General features: G+C 38.9%; 2 protein-coding genes and 1 pseudogene across 4 annotated transcripts; all 3 read left to right on the top strand.

Annotated features, from left to right (window-relative positions):
- The first annotated feature begins 9,203 nt into the window (after positions 1-9,203).
- On the top strand, positions 9,204-12,479 carry LOC309709595 (E3 ubiquitin/ISG15 ligase TRIM25-like). Of its 2 annotated transcripts, XM_082538329.1 has the most exons (2): positions 9,204-10,745; positions 10,941-12,479. In XM_082538329.1, the coding sequence occupies exons 1-2, from the start codon at positions 9,370-9,372 to the stop codon at positions 11,068-11,070; spliced, it is 1,506 nt and encodes a 501-aa protein (XP_082394455.1). In that variant the 5' UTR covers positions 9,204-9,369; the 3' UTR covers positions 11,071-12,479. The 2 variants fall into 2 exon arrangements, with proteins under 2 accessions (XP_082394455.1, XP_082394454.1); XM_082538328.1 differs by having other exon boundaries at positions 9,204-12,479.
- A 1,540-nt stretch (positions 12,480-14,019) lies between these two features.
- brcc3 (BRCA1/BRCA2-containing complex, subunit 3) lies at positions 14,020-15,093 on the top strand. Its single transcript, XM_082538351.1, has one exon. The coding sequence runs from the start codon at positions 14,132-14,134 to the stop codon at positions 14,912-14,914; it is 783 nt and encodes a 260-aa protein (XP_082394477.1). The 5' UTR covers positions 14,020-14,131; the 3' UTR covers positions 14,915-15,093.
- A 3,222-nt stretch (positions 15,094-18,315) lies between these two features.
- On the top strand, positions 18,316-20,009 carry LOC309709596 (tripartite motif-containing protein 16-like; annotated as a pseudogene). The gene has a single exon. The product of its transcript is annotated as a tripartite motif-containing protein 16-like (transcript).
- The last annotated feature ends 808 nt before the right edge of the window (positions 20,010-20,817 follow it).

Here is a 20,817-nt window from a genome sequence, read left to right as displayed (position 1 = left end):
TCTTTTTGTGTGATGAGAAAGAAATTATTTTACCTCTCATCACAGCTTTCCCTGCTTCCCATAGAACAGAAGCAGATATTCCGGGAGTGTCATTATAGTCTAAATATGAAGTCCATTCCTTTTTAAAGTATTTAATAAAGTCTTCATCTTTAAGTAGTGATATATTAAATCTCCAGTTTTTACTTGGCGTAGTATTATTCTTGTGCATTAGTGTTAAAGATACAGGAGCATGATCGCTGACAGCTATAGGATGAATCTCAGTGTCTGAAATGTCACACAGCAGTGAGCTGCTGACCAAAAAATAATCCAGACGAGAGTAAGAGTGATGAACATGCGAGAAAAAAGTATATTCCTTACTGGTGGGGTGAAGAGAGCGCCATGCATCGCAAAGACCAAAGTCGTTCATATACTGTTTGATTATATTTGTGGACTGCCAATTACGCTGAGTTCCTGTTGTGTTGAGCCTATCCATTTCTTCATTTAGTCCAAGGTTGAGGTCACCGCCAAGAATGAGTGTGCAATCAAGGTGTTCAGAGAGTGCACTAAAAAAACCGTGGAAGAATGAGGGTTCATCAACATTTGGACCATATATACTAACAATACATAGTTTTTTGTTCAATATTGATAGTTTAATAATTAGAAATCTACCCTCTGGATCTATAACTGTATCGAGTACTGTAAAATTAACATTTTTATGTATTAAAATTGCTACTCCCCGTTGTCTAGAATTATAACCGGCTGCAAACACGTTAGGAAACTCAGGTGTTTTAAGTTCATTTAAACCTGTGACAGGTCTGTGAGTTTCTTGTAATAAAACAACATCTGCCTGTAGTTTTTTAAGCTGGTTAAATATTTTTAACCTCTTTCCTCTGGTGCCAGCTCCATTTACATTCCATGTGACAAACCTCAGCATGCCCTTAATTGTGCGTGTATGTCTAATGATGTATGCTGGGTGTTTCGTTTAGACAGGTGGAGAGAATATGGAAACATCCCTTGTTTGTAAATAGAAAGAGAAAAAGAAGTGTGGTGAGAGACTCCATAAGTCTGACTATGTGTGTGAATATTCACTAATATGAACAAGCGTGGCTTGCTTATGTGTCCTGCAAGTCTGTGCGTGCTGTGAGGCTGTTGTGAATGTGCTGCCGTTGAGCTGATGTGTTTGCGTGATCGTGTTGTGAAAATATGGAGAAATAGAGGGTGTTGTTTGTAGGTGAGTGGGGAAGTAGGTGACCACAGCAGTGAAAGACAAGAGAAAGAAAGAAACCACATGAACTGTGAGCGACAACAAAAAAAAAGAAACGAAACGGAAACATTCCAATTAAAGCAATGACGGAGGGTGACGGTGTTATATCTGCTATGACATCATATTGATATTACTAGCTTAAACTCATGTTAAAGGAGAGAGTGTGAATGAATAAGAAAAGAGTGTAGCGGGTTCTTATCTGGAGTGCAGTTAATATAACCACGGTGTGGTGCCGAGGTCGCGGTAAAGCTGTCCGTCCACGTAGAGCCGGTCCACGGCGATGACAGCACGGGAGCCTTTCTGGCCCATAACTTTATTAAATACAGATTATAAAATTTTCTCTAGCTCAGTTGCAACAAGGCTCAAACAAGGGGTTTCAAGTATAATTAGTGAGACACATCAGGGTTTTTGAAAGACAGGAACATTCATAATAATATCAGATTGGTTTTAGACTTACTGGACTACAATGATCTGATTAGTGATGACAGTTTTATTCTTTTCTTGGACTTTTATAAAGCTTTCGATTCAGTAGAACATCCTTTTATTTTAGAAACACTAACTCGATTTGGATTTGGGGATAAATTTAGGAAGATAATAGATATACTGTATAATGATATAAATAGCTCTGTGTCATTAGGCTATGGCACTGGTAAAAGATTTAGCGTCAAAAGAGGAATTAGGCAAGGGTGTGGAAGCTCTCCGTTGTTGTTCATAATGGTTGTGGAGATGCTCGCAATTCTAATTAAAAACAGCAGCGTTGCCGGAATTGAGATTATGGACAATTCTTTAATAATTAGTCAACTTGCGGATGACACTACTCTTTTCTTAAAAAATGAACATCAGATTCCCCTGGTAAAACAAATAATCACTACATTCTCAAAAGCTTCAGGCTTAAAGTTAAATTTAAATAAATGTGAATTATTGGCATTAAAGGAGTGTAATTCACAATTACTGTACGATATAAAGGTGAAGAAGGAGGTAAAATATTTGGGCATCACAATTTCAAAAGATCACAAAGTCTTAGAAAAAGTAAATATTTTAGATAATGTTGACAAATGTAAGACAATCCTAAATAAGTGGTTACAAAGAGACATCACAATTTTTGGAAGAATATTATTAACCAAAATGGATAGTTTATCTAGATTTATATATCCAGCTTACTCTCTATCAATATCGAATAAAGTTATTAAAACAATTAATAGCTTGAATTTTAATTTTATTTGGAGGAATAAGTGCCATTATATATCTAAAGATGATTTGGTTAAACCATACATTGAAGGCGGTGGAAACGCAATTGATTTTGACATAATGAATGGTGTTTTGAAACTTAAATGGTTAAAATCCTTCCTAAATAATCCACACTCCATTTGGTTTTTTATACCAAGTAAGGTCTTTAACACACTAGGGGGTATCGACTTTCTCCTAAAGTGTGACTTTGAAATTACTAAGCTACCTGCTAAACTCTCTGAATTCCATAAACAGGTCCTTCTTTATTGGAAAATGTTATTTAAACATAATTTCACTCCACATAATAGCCCAATTTGGAACAATAGATATATACTGATGAACAGAAAATCTATTTTTATTCAAGATTGGTTATCAAAAGGTGTTTGGGCAATTGCCCATTTTGTAGATGAGGAAGGACATGTTCTAGGACATCAAGATTTTTGCCAAAAGTTTAATATCCAATGTTCTAAAAGTAAATTTAATCGGGTTATAAAATCCATTCCATTGTCACTTAAAAACATAGTTGTAAATGATATAATATATTCTGACATCTCCCCCAAGTTAAGGCAATTATATATAGATGGTATTCGGTTTTGTGATGTTAAATGCAACAATAAGTTTCTTAGATCTTCATTAAGGAGGCTTTATTCTCCAAATTTACTTAGACGTAATTACATATTAAAAGATTTCCAAAGGGAAGAAATTGAAAAAATAAGAACTGATTATATCACCTTCCCTATCCCTCCTAAAGGGAAAGAAGTCCAATTTAAAATCTTGAATAAAATTTACCCGACAAATAGACTCCTTAGTGATAGATTCAAAATAGAAACGGGTAATTGTGTATTTTGTGAAACAGAAGAGGAGGATTTGGACCATCTATTCTTTTTGTGCAATTTTATACAAATATTTTGGTTGGATTTTCATACCTGGCTTTATTCCAGTGGGATTCAAATTACCCCATTTACCTTAAATATGATAATGTTTGGAGTGTTTTTGAAAGAAAAGAAAGCTAATTATGGTGTTAATGTGTTATTAATCTTGTGTACGTATTTTATACATAAATGTCGCTTTTTTAAGATTAAACCAACACTGGCTCACTGGAAAAACGACCTAAACCTGTTGGTTAAATCTTTGACTGTAGTTAAAAAGAAAAAGGCTGCTTTTTTTGTTTCCTTTGTAGAAGATTTTGATTTAGTGAGTTAATAATCTGTTAATTTATGTGACCCCATCTTTATATTTTATTTTCACTATATATGAAAGTTGCTAATATGTAAGAAATGTTTATTCTCTGAATCTGTAATATATGGTGCATTTTGTTTGTATGTTTATATTACTAATAAAAGAAAAAAAAAACAACAAAAAAACCCCCCAAAAAAACAACAACAACACCACACAGGGCGCCCTCTGACCCCGGAAGGACACACCGTCGCAGCGAGAGGGCGTCACCCGTCACTATGGCAACATAAACAAAACATAACTGTACAAACAGAACCCCGAACAGCCCTGACCCGCTACAATATGCTGCTGAGAATATAGCCCAGAAGAAGCGTATAGTATAGCTTTTATTTTGGAAAGAGCCATTTCTCTGTAATAAACTCTCTTTTCCAAAGATGAGTGACTCCTCAATCAGATACAGGTGTTACCGCGCCAGATCCGCGGCCCCGAACCGTAGTAAGGAAACCTCTGGCAGTTACTTGAAGGTTCCGTAACTGACTCGTAGCCGGCAACAGCTTACTATACAGGTCAACTCCGCTAGCAAAAAGATCGAAGGAGGCGTAGGAAACTGCTTCACCGAACTTTATTTCTTCTCTAAGGCACGAACACCGCGTACAGTGGGCTGAAACAGTTTACTCACAGCGAGCATCGCCGACACAACTCTGGCTGTCGAGGGAGTTATTATATTCCTTTTATTTATTTTCTTTCCGTCTCTTCTGTAGCTAACCTTTACTTTTTCCCCTTCTCCGCTCTCTCTCTTCACACACACACACACACACACACACACACACACCAGGCAGTCCCGCTACACACATCCCGAATACATTTCCCATCAGGCTTCATCCTTAAAGGGCCATGCCTGTAACACAGGGCTTGCAAATTCGGGCTAGCGATTTTTCCAGTCGGGCTACCAAAATCTATCTCTGCCCTGCCCGTCGGGCTATTGTAGGAAGAAAAATATATGTCAATGCTTTTGCATTCTTTCGGAAATGTAGCTGGGTAATTATGTCATTGGCATCGGTGAGCCACTGTCAATATGTGACATATTGAAATCGCGTTTGAATTTGCGCTTGTTTTTTGCTTTCACTTTGCAAATGTCCAGGTGCCTTCTTTTGGCGCACCGCCGGTCACGACAGGCGGGGGAAAAGTCACTCGGGTCAGAACATGGGGTGCCACCATCATCCCACTTCTGACACCAATGTGGCGAGCTCAGACAACGAGGAGACGGAGGTGTTGTTTGGTCTTGCTTCCCGTGAGCTAGCCAGGGAGCACAGCCGTTTATTGACATCTGCAGAAGAACACTGCCGCTAGATAACTGCTCAGCGCGGCAACCGCACAGCAACAACAACAACAACACACAGGGCGCCCTCTGACCCCGGAAGGACACACCGTCGCAGCAAGAGGGCGTCACCCGTCACTATGGCAACATAAACAAAACATAACTGTACAAACAGAACCCCGAACAGCCCTGACCCGCTACAATATGCTGCTGAGAATATAGCCCAGAAGAAGCGTATAGTATAGCTTTTATTTTGGAAAGAGCCATTTCTCTGTAATAAACTCTCTTTTCCAAAGATGAGTGATTCCTCAATCAGATATATTTATTTTTTTAATTATTTTTGTTTCAGCAACATTAAATTTAAAAACTGTACTTTTGAGTTAAAATATATATTTATAATTTTAATAAATGACAAATTAAAAAGGCATGAACATTTTTTTTGTATCGAAAAAATATCGAACCGTGACACCAAAGTATCGAACCGAACCGAACCGTGAATTTTGTGTATCGTTGCACCCCTAATATATATATACACACACACACACACACACACACACACACATAGTGTTTAGTGTACTGAGCTTGGTGACGCTGTTAAAAACGGTCCAGTCATTTAACACTGCTGACGTTTGCTTTCAAGAACTCAGAAAAGGATAAAAAATGATAACGTGAATGACACACAGTGAAACGTAGGCAATGGGGACGCCTGGTGGTGAAACACGCGACATAACAAGACTAACCACCAAATGGGTGGTCATGGTGTGGAGTCACAGAGCAATGAAGCACCCACCACAGACCATGACAGCCCTGACAAGATGTAAAAGGCATGCAAAATTGTGCCTACATCGGAAATCGCTATTTGATATAATGAAATTTGTAATCTCATCCTTCCTACAGTCTCTGTTACAATATATTTTTATACTTAAGTTAACTAAACTAAACCTGCAAAATTTTGACCAAAATTAACTGCAGTTCTGTGTTACCACCACTAAATGTCAGTATACAACCATATTTAACTCTACATCAAAGCAACAGACACAAAATTTACCATAAGATTTCATTGGTTATTGGCTTATTTTGTTACAAGAACCATTATTTGGAAGATAAATACAGTGTTTAACCTTTTTTTATTTTTTTTTATCCACCTTACAAAATAGCCTCACCTCCTTTTAGAAAGACTTACAAAAGAGAGAGACAAAGAGAGAGAGAGAGAGAGGGGGGGGGGGGGGGGGTGGACTTCTGTGCCTCCGTCATCGCACAAAGAAAGCCAAGTGCTTTCACAATCAGCATTTTCACTTAGGACCACTCACTTCTCTTTCTTTGTCAATACTAGATGAAGCCTTTATAAGGCAGAGACATGACTCAACAAGCTGTGTGGCCCTGGGACCATAAATGGTCCCTTTAGGTTTTCAGTTACAAGCCATTTGCACTGTGTTGAATGGAATATAGCCAAATTCTCTAAAAAAAAAGTTTGGCATAATTTCATTTCAAAATTCAAGTCTGACTTCCTTAAATTAGCTTCAGTGGCTAAGCTAACAATACACATCCTCTTAGAGCCCTGGGGACCATTTTTGGTCCCCATTGACTTCCATTATAAACGCTATTTTTCACTGCAGAATTATTACCGTTAATGTCTTGGTGATTACTTATGTTTCCGCTTCGTTTTGGTCTATGAGCCTTAGAGTTGTAATTTTTTTATTTGTCCACCGGGTGGCGCCCTTGCTCCACATTTGATCCCTGCTGGAAAACAGCGGGCTTCTTGGACAGACCTGCGGGAAATGAAGCCTCATTTCCGGCGTGCAGCAGCGGCTTCGCCCGCTGACAGGAAATGACGTATTTGTTGTCACGTGGTATCGGACGTGTGGGCTGGAAAAAGCAGTCCCCGGTGATCGTGCCCCGGTGATCGTCGCGACTTACCCCGGCAACATGCACTTATTTCGGCCTAGAGGAGGAGCATTTGCCGCCTGGAGACCATTTTCTGGTCCTGAAAAAAAAAAAAAGGCGATCGAAATGACTGTTGGTGCCAATCTTTAGTCCATCTAAAGGCCTAATTATAATAACAAAGAAATATTACTTCAAATGTTTTTTTTGGAAAATATTTAGTTTTTTGTTTTTTGGGGCTAAAAAACGGCGCTCATGTAATAAAACTGGGATTTAAAGGGTTAAAACAACGAAAATATAATTAAAACTTTATATGAATATTTCAGGGAGAAGTAGTTTTAAAAGACTGACCAATTTAAAGTGGAAAAAAATATGAATATATAATCTTTTTATTGCACTTTTGGGGCGGGACCATTTATGGTCCCCAGGGCTCGGAAGGGGTGCATTTTTAAAGGGCCACACAGGGGTTAAAATCTATGTAAGAACTTGGAAGATCCATGAATTTAAGTAAAAACAACAACAACAAGAAGAAGAAGAACTGCCCAATAAGAGCACAGCAGTATTTCAAGATAGCTGTTTAATAAGGACTTGATTCTTTTCTCTGTCATGTTTTACTTTCTTTTCATTTTATGCACCACATTCAAGAGTCTTTATTGTCATTGTGGAAGCATAATGAAAATATGGTTATAATCCCTCACATGGTGCTACTCCAAACTTCTTTTTTTTTTAATTTATGTTTACATTCAGAGGCAGACATGCTGGTGTATTTTGGATCATTGTAATGTCGTATAACCCTAGTGCACTTCAGGAAGTGATGGTCAGAAGCTTTTCTTCAGGAGTTTTTGGTAGAGAGCAGAATTTATGGTTCCATTAGTTATGGGAAGTCATCCAGGTCTTGAAGCAGGAAAGCAGCCCCAGGCCATCACAATACCACCAACATGTTTGCTGTTATGATGCTCTATTTTTTTTAATGCCAGAAGTAACGGGACATAAAACCTCCCAAAGTTCAAATTTTGGCCTGTCAGTCCACAGAATATTTTAAGTCTTGGAGATCATCAAGATTTATTTTTTAAAATAATTGTGTTCTTTTTGGTAAGCAGCGAATTTCACTCTCCCATGGATGCCATTTTTGCCCAGTCTCTTTCTTATTTGTTAGTTATTGAGTTATTGAAACATGAACACTGACCTTAAGTGAGGCAAGTGAGGACTGCAGTTCCTTAGATGCTGTTCTGGGTTCTTTGTTGACCTCCCGGATGAGTCATTGATGTGCTTTTTGAGGTTTTTTTGTAGACTGGCCTTTCCCGGGAAGGTTCATCATTGTTATAAATTTTCTCACCAAGGTTCGCGGAAGTCCCAAACCCTTAGAAATTGCTTTGCAACCCTTTCCAGAACCAATAAACCTCAATGATTTTATTTCTTAGCTCTTTCTTTAGATCATGGCAGGATGTGTTGCTTTTTGAGATCTTTTAGTCTACTTCACTGATTTCTTGATTTATCAGGCCTGGCAGTAATCAGGCCTGTGTATGAATGAAGCTGTAGCTAATCACAGTGAATCCACGATTTAACAAGAGGGGCAATTACTTTTTCCACACATGGTCAGGTAGGTGATTAGGTAGGTGTCTCCCTTAAAAAATTTAATTATCATTTAAAAACTGCATTCTGTATTTACTTGGGTTATATTTGACTAATATTAAAATTGCCTTGAAGAGCTAAGAAGATCCAAGAAATCAGGAAGGTGTCAAATACTTTTTCACTGGAGTGCATCGGAGGGTGTAATGTTTCTTAATAATCTAAATTTCTATCATTATTTGGGGGCTTTTGTCAGTCACAGGGCCTTAATATTGTCCCAACTTCCCCCTAAATAGGGCACTCCTGTGTGGAGTCAAATAGCTTAAAGTTTATTTTAGAATAGTTTGATATGGCTGACAGGCTGTGAGATTAATCTACATCTAGTGTAGCATTAACATAACAATTAAATGGGCAGTGAGTTCATAAGGGTTCAAATGGATTATTCGAGCCCATCACACTGTGCCACACGTGGCAAAAGTAAAACATGATATCATGGCAATATTCATGTAAGGCTGACATAACTGGCTAAGTCCTGACTGGAGTGTTTAGGCATCATTGGCAAACTTGAACAGCTTCTATAAAAGGATAAAGTGTATTGCAAAAAATGAAAACAAACATGATGAATTAATTTTATGCGGCAGGAATGTAAATACATGCTGTCCCTTCCAGGAAATGGATGTGACTAACTCCTTAGTCATCTCCGGATTCCTGTTACAGCCTCCCCCACAGCTTTCATGTCTGCAACTTCCTGCCTCTTACTGCACTGGTGGAAAGGGGCTGGGTGTTGGAAACATGAACATATAAATGTTCATTCATTTCAGAGAAGCAGAGGCACATGACAAAGGAGAACTAAGCTTTGGTCTGTATTTTCTACGTGTGTGTGCCTATCTGTCTGTGCACGTTGGTGTGTGTATAAGAAAGGGAAACTGTTTCACATTCTGTGTCTCTTCGTGAAATGGAGCAGCAACATATTCAAGTAGAGAAGAAAAAGCTCTGCTGTTCGATCTGTTTGGATCTGCTGAAGGATCCGGTGACTATTCCCTGTGGACACAGCTACTGTACAAACTGTGTTAAACATCACTGGGATGAGGAAGATCACAAGAAAACCCACAGCTGCCCTCAGTGCAGACAGACCTTCACACCGAGGCCTGCTCTGGTGAAAAACACTGTCTTGGCAGAGTTAGTGGAAGAGCTGCAGATGACTGAACTCCAAGCTGATCACTGCTACGCTGGACCTGGAGATGTGACCTTTGATGTCTGCTCTGGGAGGAAGCTGAAAGCTACCAAATCCTGTCTGGAGCGTCTGGTCTCTTACTGTGGGCAACACTTCCACCCTCACTATGAATCCCCTGCCTATAAAAAACACAAGCTCATCAAACAATCAGGGAAGCTCCAGGGGAACATCTGCTCTTGTCACGGTAAAGATTTGAAGCTTTTCTGCCGCACAGACCAGAAGTGTACCTGCCTTCTCTGCGCAGTGTATGAACACAAACACCACGGCATGATCTTGGCCTCGGAAGAACGCAGTAAATGGGAGGGGGAGCTTGTTTCAAGTCAACAAAAGATTAAAAAGAGAATCCAGGACAGAGAGAATGATATGAAGGTGCTTCAGCATGAGATGGATGCCATCAATTATTCTGCTGATAAGGCTCTCAAGGAAAGTGAGGAGATCTTTACTCAGTTGCTTCATCTTATCAACAACATGAGGTCTGATGTGAAGTTGCAGATTAAATCCCAGCAGAAGACAAAAGTCAGTCGAGCCAAAGAGCTTCGAGCCAAGCTGCAGCAGGAGCTCAGGTGGCTGAGGAGGAGAGATGCTGAGCTTGAGCAGCTGTCACATAGAAAAGATCATGCAACTTTTATTCAAAATTACTCCTCTTTGACATGCATAAATCAGGGAACCGACCCACGCAGGATTAACATGCATCTTCTGCAGTACTTCGAGGACGTGACACTAGCTGCGCACAAGGCCAAAGAAAAACTACACACGATTTTTACCGATACTTCCACCAAAATTTCACTGATTGAGAAAGAAGTTAGTGTTTCAGTACCATCAGGAGAGCCTAAGACCCGAGCAGAATGTTTACAACACTCACAAGTACTCACACTGGATCCAAACACAGCAAACACACACTTGTCACTATCTGAAGGGAACAGAAAAGCAACTGTGATGAGTGAAAAACAGTTATATCCCAGTCATCAAGACAGATTCACTGACATGTTTCAGGTCCTGAGCAGAGAGAGCCTGAGTGGACGTCATTACTGGGAGGTGGAGAAGAAGTCATTTGAAGTTTCAATAGCGGTTACCTACAAAGATATCAGAAGAACAGGGTATGAAAGTGGATTTGGAAATGATGACAAATCCTGGGCTTTAGAGTGTTTTCATAACAGTTATCAGTTCAGACACAATGCCACCAGCACGTTAATCAGAGGCCCTCAGTCCTCAAGAATAGGCGTGTACCTGGATCACAGTGGAGGTATTTTGTCCTTCTACAGCGTCTCTGACACGGTGAATCTCCTCCACAGAGTTCAGACCACATTCACTCAGCCGCTGTATCAGGGTCTTGGTGTTTTTGCTTCTTCTGATGCTCCTGCTGCTGCTGCTGCTGAGCTGTGCGAGCTAAAAACAATACTAGTGCCTGTAAGTCCTGTGTAAGTTGTGCTGAAAATCAGTGATTTCCATGAGAGTAACTGAGGGACAGGCAAAGACTTTAGGCAGTAAAAGATGTATTAATAGCAAAAAAACCAAACAAACAAAAAAGCATCTGAAGATTATAAATAAGGATATGTAACAATAATCTTGAAAACCATAACTAAACTTGAACAAAGACACAATTTGGGGACATAGCAGCTCAAGCTACTTGTGCTAAAAGTCAGTGATTACTGTAAAAAAATATTTGTGGACACATATGGTTGTTTCTATGGTAGAAGAGGGTTAAAGGCATAAAGAAAGCTTTTAGAAATAATTATTTGACCGTTTTATACAAAATACATAGATTCTGTCATGGGGACTCAAATGGCACTAAATAGTTTGAATGAACCAAACATAAAGTTAAATATTTTATTACCCATCACTGCCTGCATTGATTTAAATTTAAATAGTAGAAGCCTCACAGTGGGTCAATACAATATTTCTCTTTAAATTGCATCAAAGGTGATCCATTAGAGTCCAGTCAGGTGGCATGTTGGCCAGTTTTAATTTCAGCTTATCACAGCAGCTTTATCTTTGTCTTTGTTCCTGTTGTATAGCCACTAAAAGGGTGATGCTTTCAATGAACTAAAACAAAGGTAGGACACTTTTCTATGTAACCATGCTTCTGTGAATAATTTGACACAAACATATATATTAGAGTTAACATACTAATCTCCTAAAGAGAAGAAAATTCAGCAAAGCTTCTTCTTTTTTTAAAAAAAAACAAAACTTAATATATCCCACCTTCATATTTTGCAACACTTCTGCTCTGCCTAAACAGAGTTGTGCTGTCATCTCCTGTTTACATTAGCAGGCATTCCTAAATCTCCAGAGCAATTAAATAAAGCAAACATGGAAGTGAGTCAACTAAAGTAAAGTGATAGTGGGTGTGGAGGGGGTGTCAGCAGGTTTACAGAAATCAGTTTGTTTTGTGATATGTTTTCTTTTTGATAACTAAACTGTTAAATCATGTTTTTTGTTTGTTTGTTTGTTTGTTTTAGTTTTTTAAACACATGTCAGGTTTATGATAATTATTAAAAAATAGAAAAGCACATTTAAACTTGGACTGAGCCGAGACTGGTTTTAAAACCAAGTGTAAAGAAGATCCAGTGATTTATTTCATAGTTTGCTAAAGCTCAAGACTTTGTGTGTTTTCAGACACAAGTCTTTTCTTCACATGTTTACACTCCAGTATTATTAGCTTAAAATACAAACTCTGTAGTCAAAGAGCAGTTACTTTCAAATGTATTTTAACATTTGCACAGTGAAGAGACGTTGCTTGAAATGTTTAAACCGTGTGTTTTGTTGTATGTGAATATTTGCACAATCCTTGTTAAGTGTGTAACATCTTTTGCAATTAAAACCGTGATTTATAATCTTTATTTTCAATACAGAAATATGGATCTATTTTAAAGCACAGTATAATTTGTGTTTGTGTCTTTTACTGTAAAAACGATTTTAATACAGTTTTATTTTTAAATATTTGATTTTGTCAATGCTTTCCCTTCAGTATGAAGAATATGGCTTTGTCCTAAATGCTGTTACTGTGATGACTCTGCCATTATGAGCTTTAAATGGAGCCAGGAAGCATTTAATCACAATGCGTCTGTGCTAATAATTGGGTATTTATAACCATAAAGATGTACAAGACAGTATAGTTTTTATTGCTTATATTCAAAGCTTTTTTTTTTTTTAATTGCTTCTTATATTCACCTTTATATTTTTGTTGGATGGGTCAAATGTTTAGCATGCAGGACACAAGAGATGAACAAATTTGTTGTGTCATTGTATGCAGGGCTGCTTAACGATGTGTGGTTTCTCTTAATGTCACCCCAAAGACCAAGTCAGGTAACATATTTGACAAGGTTTTATTTTGGCATCTTCAGAAACTTGGGGGTGATTTTGCGTGTGCTTTGGACTCCGTTGGTTGTGTGGAATATTTTTGCGCTGCTAAGACAAAGTGTGTAAGAAACACAATAAAACTTGTAAAAGTTACATGCCATAAAGTGTAATTTCTTTACTGGCCACACCAAAAGTCCCCTCCCCTTCTTCATCTTCTTTCATAAATACCGTAAGATTTTTAATAAGTCACCCATTTGAATTCTGTTTATCCAAAAGCTCAGTTCATATTCTTAAAGAACTGTAATGTGATTCTTCTTGCATAAGTCATGCATTTGGTTAATACGTGGAATTAGAAGCGTGGCCACTTTGAATGATCGGTATGACTATGGCCCAGGGAGCTGCCGGTGTTAGGTGTCTACAAGGCTTTACTCTACTAGTGGGAGCCACTGAACTAATTAAGCTAACCGAGCATTTTAATGCACCTATCTTACAAAGAATATGGATTATTTGAGGCGCATTGGATTCATTTTTCAGGGTCAGGGGTTGATTGGCTGCAATGGTCTCTGCCTTGGGCCTTCCGTTTTTAATATAGTCTTTATAAAAATAACCTAGTATTACACATTGGATTATTGATAGGAGCAAATACAATATTTCTTGATTTAGAAACTGCATTTAGAACAATGGCCTAAATTGAAAAAGTCAATTTCCACACAGGCGTCAATTTTCGCAGTGAATCATGTTTCGAAAGACAAAAAATGTCAGCAAGAAATAAAGAATGAATGAATATCTGACGTTTTGTTTTTCTTTTCTTTTTTTCTTTCAATCATCAGTTGAGAATTTTAAAACATTAAGCTGCTGGAGTGGGAACCTTCATATTGAAAGTGACAGAAAAAAATATATTTCCGACATTTTCTAGGTCGCATTTATTAAGCTTTAGAAGCCCTAATTTACCGTAACAATTCTATGCATATAACCTCCGCAGATATTATTAACTGTACAATGGAGTGCCTCATTAGTTAATCGTGATAATAAAATAAAGGTACCGAAAGGCGGAACCCTTGTGTAAGAGGGCTGTTGCACTTACACGGAATGTTTTGGCGTAGAATGTAAGAACGCGGAAGTACGGCTGTGTCTCTCGGATTTGTTTATTTTTTCCTCCTTTTACCGAATTTAAGGGAAAGTAATGGCGGTGAGCGCAGTCCACCTGGAGTCCGACGCCTTTCTGGTGTGCATGAACCACGCGCTGAGCACAGAGAAGGAGGAGGTGATGGGTCTGTGTATCGGGGAGGTGGAGGTCTCTCGTATTGTCCACATCCACTCCGTCATCATCCTCCGCCGCTCCGACAAGAGGAAAGACCGGGTGGAAATCTCCCCGGAGCAGCTGTCGGCGGCCTCCACGGAGGCGGAGCGGCTGGCAGACATGACCAGCCGGCCGATGCGGGTGGTCGGCTGGTACCACTCCCACCCTCACATCACCGTGTGGCCCTCCCACGTCGACGTGCGCACCCAGGCCATGTACCAGATGCTGGATCAGTGTTTCGTGGGCCTCATCTTCTCCTGCTTCATCGAGGACAAGAACACTAAGACGGGTCGGGTGCTCTACACCTGCTTCCAGTCCGTGCAGGCGCAGAAGGGCTCCGAGTACGAGCGTGTGGAGATCCCCATCCACGTCTTGCCCCGCGAGGCCATCGGAAAGGTGTGCCTGGAGTCGGCCGTGGAGCTGCCGAGGATCTTGTGCCAGGAGGAGCAGGACACCTACCGCAAGATCCACAGCCTGGCGCACCTGGACCCCGTCACCAAGATCCACAACGGCTCTGTGTTCACCAAGAACCTGTGCAGCCAGATGTCGGCGGTGAGCGGGCCGCTGCTGCAGTGGCTGGAGGACCGGCTGGAGCAGAACCAGCAGAGCATCTTGGAGCTGCAGCGGGAGAAGGAGAAGCTAATGCAGGAGCTGGCGGCTCTGTGAGGCATAGGACAGTCCGGAGATCAGTGCCAGCTGTCTGTCCCAGAGGACAAGAACAATGTGCTGCCTTTATTTGAGCTTCTTTTCTGTTTTCCTACCATCCAGATGTCTGGGTGTTGAACCTCAATACTTTGAGTGAAAAGTTTCAAACTGTTGATATTAAATGTCTGCTCACTATTGAATTCTGAGCTGTTTATTCATAATTAGCTATAATTTAAAATTTTCTTCAGAATACTGACAGGTGTCCCACTTTATGTGGGACTGCACAGCATTTTAAATGCTTGTCTCCATGCTGCATAGTGTCGCACATTTTTTGATTGGCTCCAATCAAAATTAAAACATGCAAGCTGCATAACATGTTGCAGAAAAAAACGTGTGCTCATCTCTGGATAAATCCATACTGAAATGAGACAGAATAAATTGGTTGGTTTTTGCAATGGAAAAAAAGGGAAGGCTATGAAAAGCAAGCCAAACTTTTTTTGATTTTATGGTTACTGTATTAACCATAAAATGTGTGTGTGTGTGTGTGTGTGTATGTATATGTATATATATATATATATATATATATATATATATATACACACATTAGTATCATGAATTCCTGTTACACACCAAAACAAACTTACTATAACGTGATTGTCGCAGATGGGTTGATATTGGAGGGGTATCATAATTAGCAAGCCCCACCACAGTATAGTTTCTTTCATATGAAAAATACAGAATGTGTATATTTGCAGATACACAAGTTATGGAAAAACAAACAAACCAAAGCAAAAAAAGAACCACAACACCATTACCAGCAACATTACTGTCCTGGGTTAGCCCTGTTTTCTTCATTCTTATACTTATTTAAAATTAGGTTTTTATATTTTACTTTAAACTGTTTTATGTTTTGACTGTCTTTTATTTCTTCTGTTAGACTGTTCCATAATTTAACTCCTGCAATTGAGATAGACATAGTTCTTAAAGTTGTTCTAGCACTTTGTATTTTTAAATTCCATTTCCCTCTTAAGTTATACCCACCTTCTCTTTCTAGGAACAATTTACAGATTTCTTTTGGAAGCAATTTATTTCTGACTTTATACATTATTTGCGCTGTTTTAAGCTTCACCAAGTCTTGGAATTTAATAGCTTGCATTTTGACAAAGAGTGCATTTGTATGGTCCCTGTACCCCACATTATTTATTAATCTAATGGCCCTTTTCTGTATTATAGTTATTGTTTGTGTGTTACTTTTGTATGTGTTTCCCCACACCTCTACACAGTAGCTCATATATGGCAGTAGTAAAGCACAGTATAAAATGTGCAGTGCTTTCTGATCCAACATATGCTTTGCTTTCCCCAGGACGGCAATGCCCCGTGCCAATTTCCCCCGAACATAAGTAATGTGTGGCTTCCAACAGAGCTTGTGGTCAATGATCGCCCCAAGAAATTTTATTTCATTTACTCTTTCTAAATATACATTGTCAACACATATTTCTACTTCGATGTTTTTCTTTTGGTTTCCAAACAACATAAATTTGGTTTTATCAAGATTCAATGATAATTTATTTATATCAAACCACTTCTTTAATATCGTTAATTCCTGTGTGATCATCCCCAAAACCTGTGGCAATTCCACACCTGAACACAGTATATTTGTGTCATCTGCAAATATTACAAACTTTAAAATCTCCGATACTCTGCAGATATCATTTAAGTACATAATAAACATTTTTGGACCCAGTACTGAACCTTGAGGTACTCCACAAGCTATATCCATCAAATTAGATTTATATTCATTTATTTGTACATATTGTTGCCTATTCCCTACATAGCTTTTTAACCATTCCAAAACCACTCCCCTAAACCCGTACTTTTCCAGTTTTTTTAATAGAATTTCATGATTAACAGTATCAAACGCCTTCTTTAGATCTAAGAAAACTCCGAGCGCATACCTCTTATTATCCATACATTCCGTTATCTTTTCCATTAAATCTATCAGTGCCAAAGCTGTTGATCTGTTGCTTCTGAACCCATACTGACTATCTGTCATTAATTCATATTTTTCCACAAAACTGTCAAATCTTTTTATGAAGAGTTTTTCCAGTATCTTAGAGAACTGGGAGAGTATTGACACTGGTCTATAGTTTGTAAAATGATGCCTTTCACCGGTTTTGTAAATGGGAATAACTTTAGCAACTTTCATTTTTTGTGGAAAAACTCCTTTTTGAAACGACAAGTTGAATATATATTTTAATGGTTTTACAATACCATCAATAACTGTCTTTACTGTTACCATATCAATATCATTCCAGTCTGTACTGGTTTTGTTCTTAAGTCCTCTAACTATGTCATAAATCTCTTTCTCTTCCACTGCTCTTAAAAACATTGAGCTACTATTCCTTTCAATATTTTCACCAGTGTCCCTTTTTATTCCATCAACCTTTATTTCTTCTGCCAGTTTTGGCCCTATATAGGCATAGGCTTTACTACCAGTACAGTAAAGCATACCTGGATATACTTACTGTACTGGCTGAGTGCTGGAGCTTTTTAAGTTATGGGTACACAAAACTTTAAAAATTCCAGCAACACTTTCTTTTGTTTTTGATGGTTTCTTAAGCTTTTCTAGTCACTGCCAAGAATGTGCATAAAAGGAATTAATACACACTTTTGAATGCCATTTCTTTTTCTGGGATTTATCAGATTTATCTGTTTGGATCTACTGATCCTCTGGTTATTCCCTGTGGACACAGCTACTGTATGAACTGTATTAAATGGCACTTCGATGACGAGGATCAGATCATGTGGTCAAAAAGTCTAAGTCAAAATTCTCAGCATTTGCCAATTACAGCTTCTTAAGTCATATAGATATTTTTAATATTCTACTTCTCAGAAATAATTTACAATTTCCAGCTGTGAATTCCATCTTTACATTTTTTAACATTATATACTAGAGGGAACTTGATGAAATGACCAATATAGATATACGCCCAGTAGCAGAATATCTTGTAGTTATGTTTTACTCCCCTCTGGTGGCCAAATTAAACACGAGCGTGCATATTTAATTAATACTTTAATTTGTTGCTGATTAAAGTATTTTAGAGTTCATTTGGTGTTAAAATGACACTAGATGATCAATAATTCTTTTTAACTGCATAAAAATGAATGAAAGGTTTAATGAACCTGCCGCACAAAATGAAAACAGTATATATATGATAAACACAAATCATGCTGTTTTTAAATTTATTATGCATAAAATAAAATGACCTAAAAAACAAACAAACAGTCGTTTTAGTTGCTAAGTCGTTTGGTTACTGCAGGGTTAATCTGCCTGATCACGTCTCAGTTGCTACCTGTCAACTTTTGTGGGAGTCTGAATCCTTCCTTCTCCGCTCAGAACTATTCACACTCTGAGAGGGGAAATGGCTGATCAAGGAGTTCAGATTGATGGCGACAAACTCTGCTGTTCAATCTGTTTGGATCTACTGAATGATCCTGTGACTATTCCCTGTGGACACAGCTACTGTATGAAGTGTATTAAAAGCTACTGGGATGGACAGGATCAGAAGCACATCCACAGCTGTCCTCAGTGCAGACAGACCTTCATAGCCTGTCCTGAAGAAAAGCACCATGTTAGCAGAGTTGGTGGAGGAGCTGAAAAAGACTGGACTGTATACTGTTCCTGCTGATCACTGCTATGCTGGACCTGGAGATGTGGCCTGTGATGTCTGCAGTGGGAGAAAGCTTAAAGCCATCAAATCCTGTCTGCAGTATCTGGTCTCTTACTGTGAGCAACATCTCCAGCCTCATCATAATGTAGACGCATTAAAGAAACACAAACTGGTCGACCCCTCCGAGAAGCTTCAGGATACCATCTGCTCTCGCCACAATGAGGTAATGAAGATTTTCTACCGCACTGATAACAGATGTATCTGTTATACCTGCTCCATAGATGAGCATAAAGCCCACGAGACAGTCCCAGCATCAGCTTAAAGGACTCAAAGACAGAAAGACCTTGATCCATGTCGTGAAAAAATTCAACAAAGAATCGAGAATAGAAAAAAAGACGTGAATTTGCATAAGCAGGAAGTGGAAGCCATCAATCAGTCTGCTGATAAAGCTGTGAGGGACACTGAGAAAATATTCAGTGAGCTGATTCTCCTCATTGAGAAAAGAAGCTCTGATATGAAGCAACAGATCAGAGTCCAGCAGGAAACTGAAATAAATCGAGTCAACGAGCTTCTGGAAGAGCTCGAGGAGGAACTCAATGAGCTGAAAAGAAAAGATACTGAACTGGAGAAGCTCTCTCACACAGAGGATCACACCCAGTTTCTGAATATGTTTCCACTGCTCTCAGATCTCAATGAATCTTCAGAGTCACGGTGTCCCACAGCCCGTCATTTGCTGTATTTTGGGGATGTGCCGGCTGCTGTGTCAGAGGTGAAAGATAAGCTACAGGGCATTCTTCAGAGGGGATGTCAAAAAGTTTTCGCGGACAGTGATTAATGTGGATGTGTTGGTACCACAACCAGAGCCCAAAACCAGAGCTGAATTCTTAAAGTTTTCAACTCAGCTCACACTGGATCCAGACACTGTAAACACGAGGATGTTATTATCTGAAGAGAACAGAAGGGCAACATTTGTTAGTAAAAAACAGGCATATCCAGGTCACCCTGAAAGATTCATGAATAGGTCTCAGGTCCTGAGCAGAGAAAGTCTGACTGGACGTCACTACTGGGAGGTAGAGTGGAGTGGGTCTGGTATGTATGTAGCAGTCGCATACAAAAGCATTATGAGAACAGGAGATGAAAGTGAATTTGGAAATAATGATAACTCCTGGGCGTTAAGGTGTTCTTCCAGTCACTATGAATTAAGTCATAAAAGAGTATGTGAATGGTTTTCAGGTCCTCAGTCCTCCAGAATAGGAGTGTACCTGAGTCACACAGCAGGTGTTCTGTCTTTCTACAGCGTCTTTGACACCATGATTCTCCTCCACAGAGTCCAGGCCACATTCACTCAGCCGCTGTATGCTGGACTTAGAGCTTATCATTTCTTGGGTGCAGACTTGTCTGCTGTGTTTAGTGAGCTGGAGCAGATGGACACTGTTACAGAATGAAGAGTCAAATTACAGCATTTACATTTATGTCAGACTACTTTTAATTAACTGCTTTAGCCCACTTACAGTGAAAATTAAAAAAAAATCTAGTCATTGAACTGTGTAGCATGTTAACACTATTGGAAGTAAAAATAACTTGAACTCCAATTTCGAAAACATAACTTACTTTTTTCTTTTTCTTTTATAAAGCTCTGACTTGTATTATGAGTATGAGTCTGTGGTCTGGGAGAGAGTCCTGTCTGCAAAATATAGCATATAATGACCAGTGCTGGGCAATTAATTATATAGTTACTTCTTCAAAAAAGTAACTCAGTTTGGCAAACAACAAAGTTTTTTGCAGCTATTTTTTTTTTAATGCAGCCAAGACATTTTTAAATAAACATTTTGTAGTGAAGTAGATTCTGGAGTAGGATTTTACATGATGTCCACAAACGCACCACTGACATCCACACCTTCCCAGCCGATAATTAGCAGGCTTATAAGAAACAGCTGCGCTTCAATACAAGAAGGAGGCATTTGGCAGTCTGGTTTGCACTATACTGCTGCTGTTGTCTTGTCAATTATGTGATGCTTTTATATTTTTTTTATATAACAGTACTTTGGGGTGTAATTGTTTTATGTAGATCTTTTATTAATGTGCGTAACGTTTTATGCTTTGTTTTATTGCTTTAGTGGAGGTGCGGCCGCTTGCTGAGGGGCTATAGGCACGTGAGGTGGAATCCCCTTCCCGATGCATGCGAGTGTACACACCGGGCATAGGTAGATTGCACCATTTAGAGTTTAGTGTGAGTGACAGTGAGGTCTGCAG

The sequence above is a fragment of the Aulonocara stuartgranti genome (genome assembly GCF_965226115.1).
Source record: "Aulonocara stuartgranti genome assembly, chromosome: 7".
Taxonomy (NCBI): domain Eukaryota; kingdom Metazoa; phylum Chordata; class Actinopteri; order Cichliformes; family Cichlidae; genus Aulonocara; species Aulonocara stuartgranti.
This window is presented reverse-complemented; position numbering and strand designations above follow the sequence as displayed.

Coding starts and splice junctions, on each gene's coding strand:
- LOC309709595 (XM_082538328.1), top strand. CDS start 9,370: ATGGAGCAGCAACATATTCAAGTAGAGAAGAAAAAGCTCTGCTGTTCG.
- brcc3 (XM_082538351.1), top strand. CDS start 14,132: ATGGCGGTGAGCGCAGTCCACCTGGAGTCCGACGCCTTTCTGGTGTGC.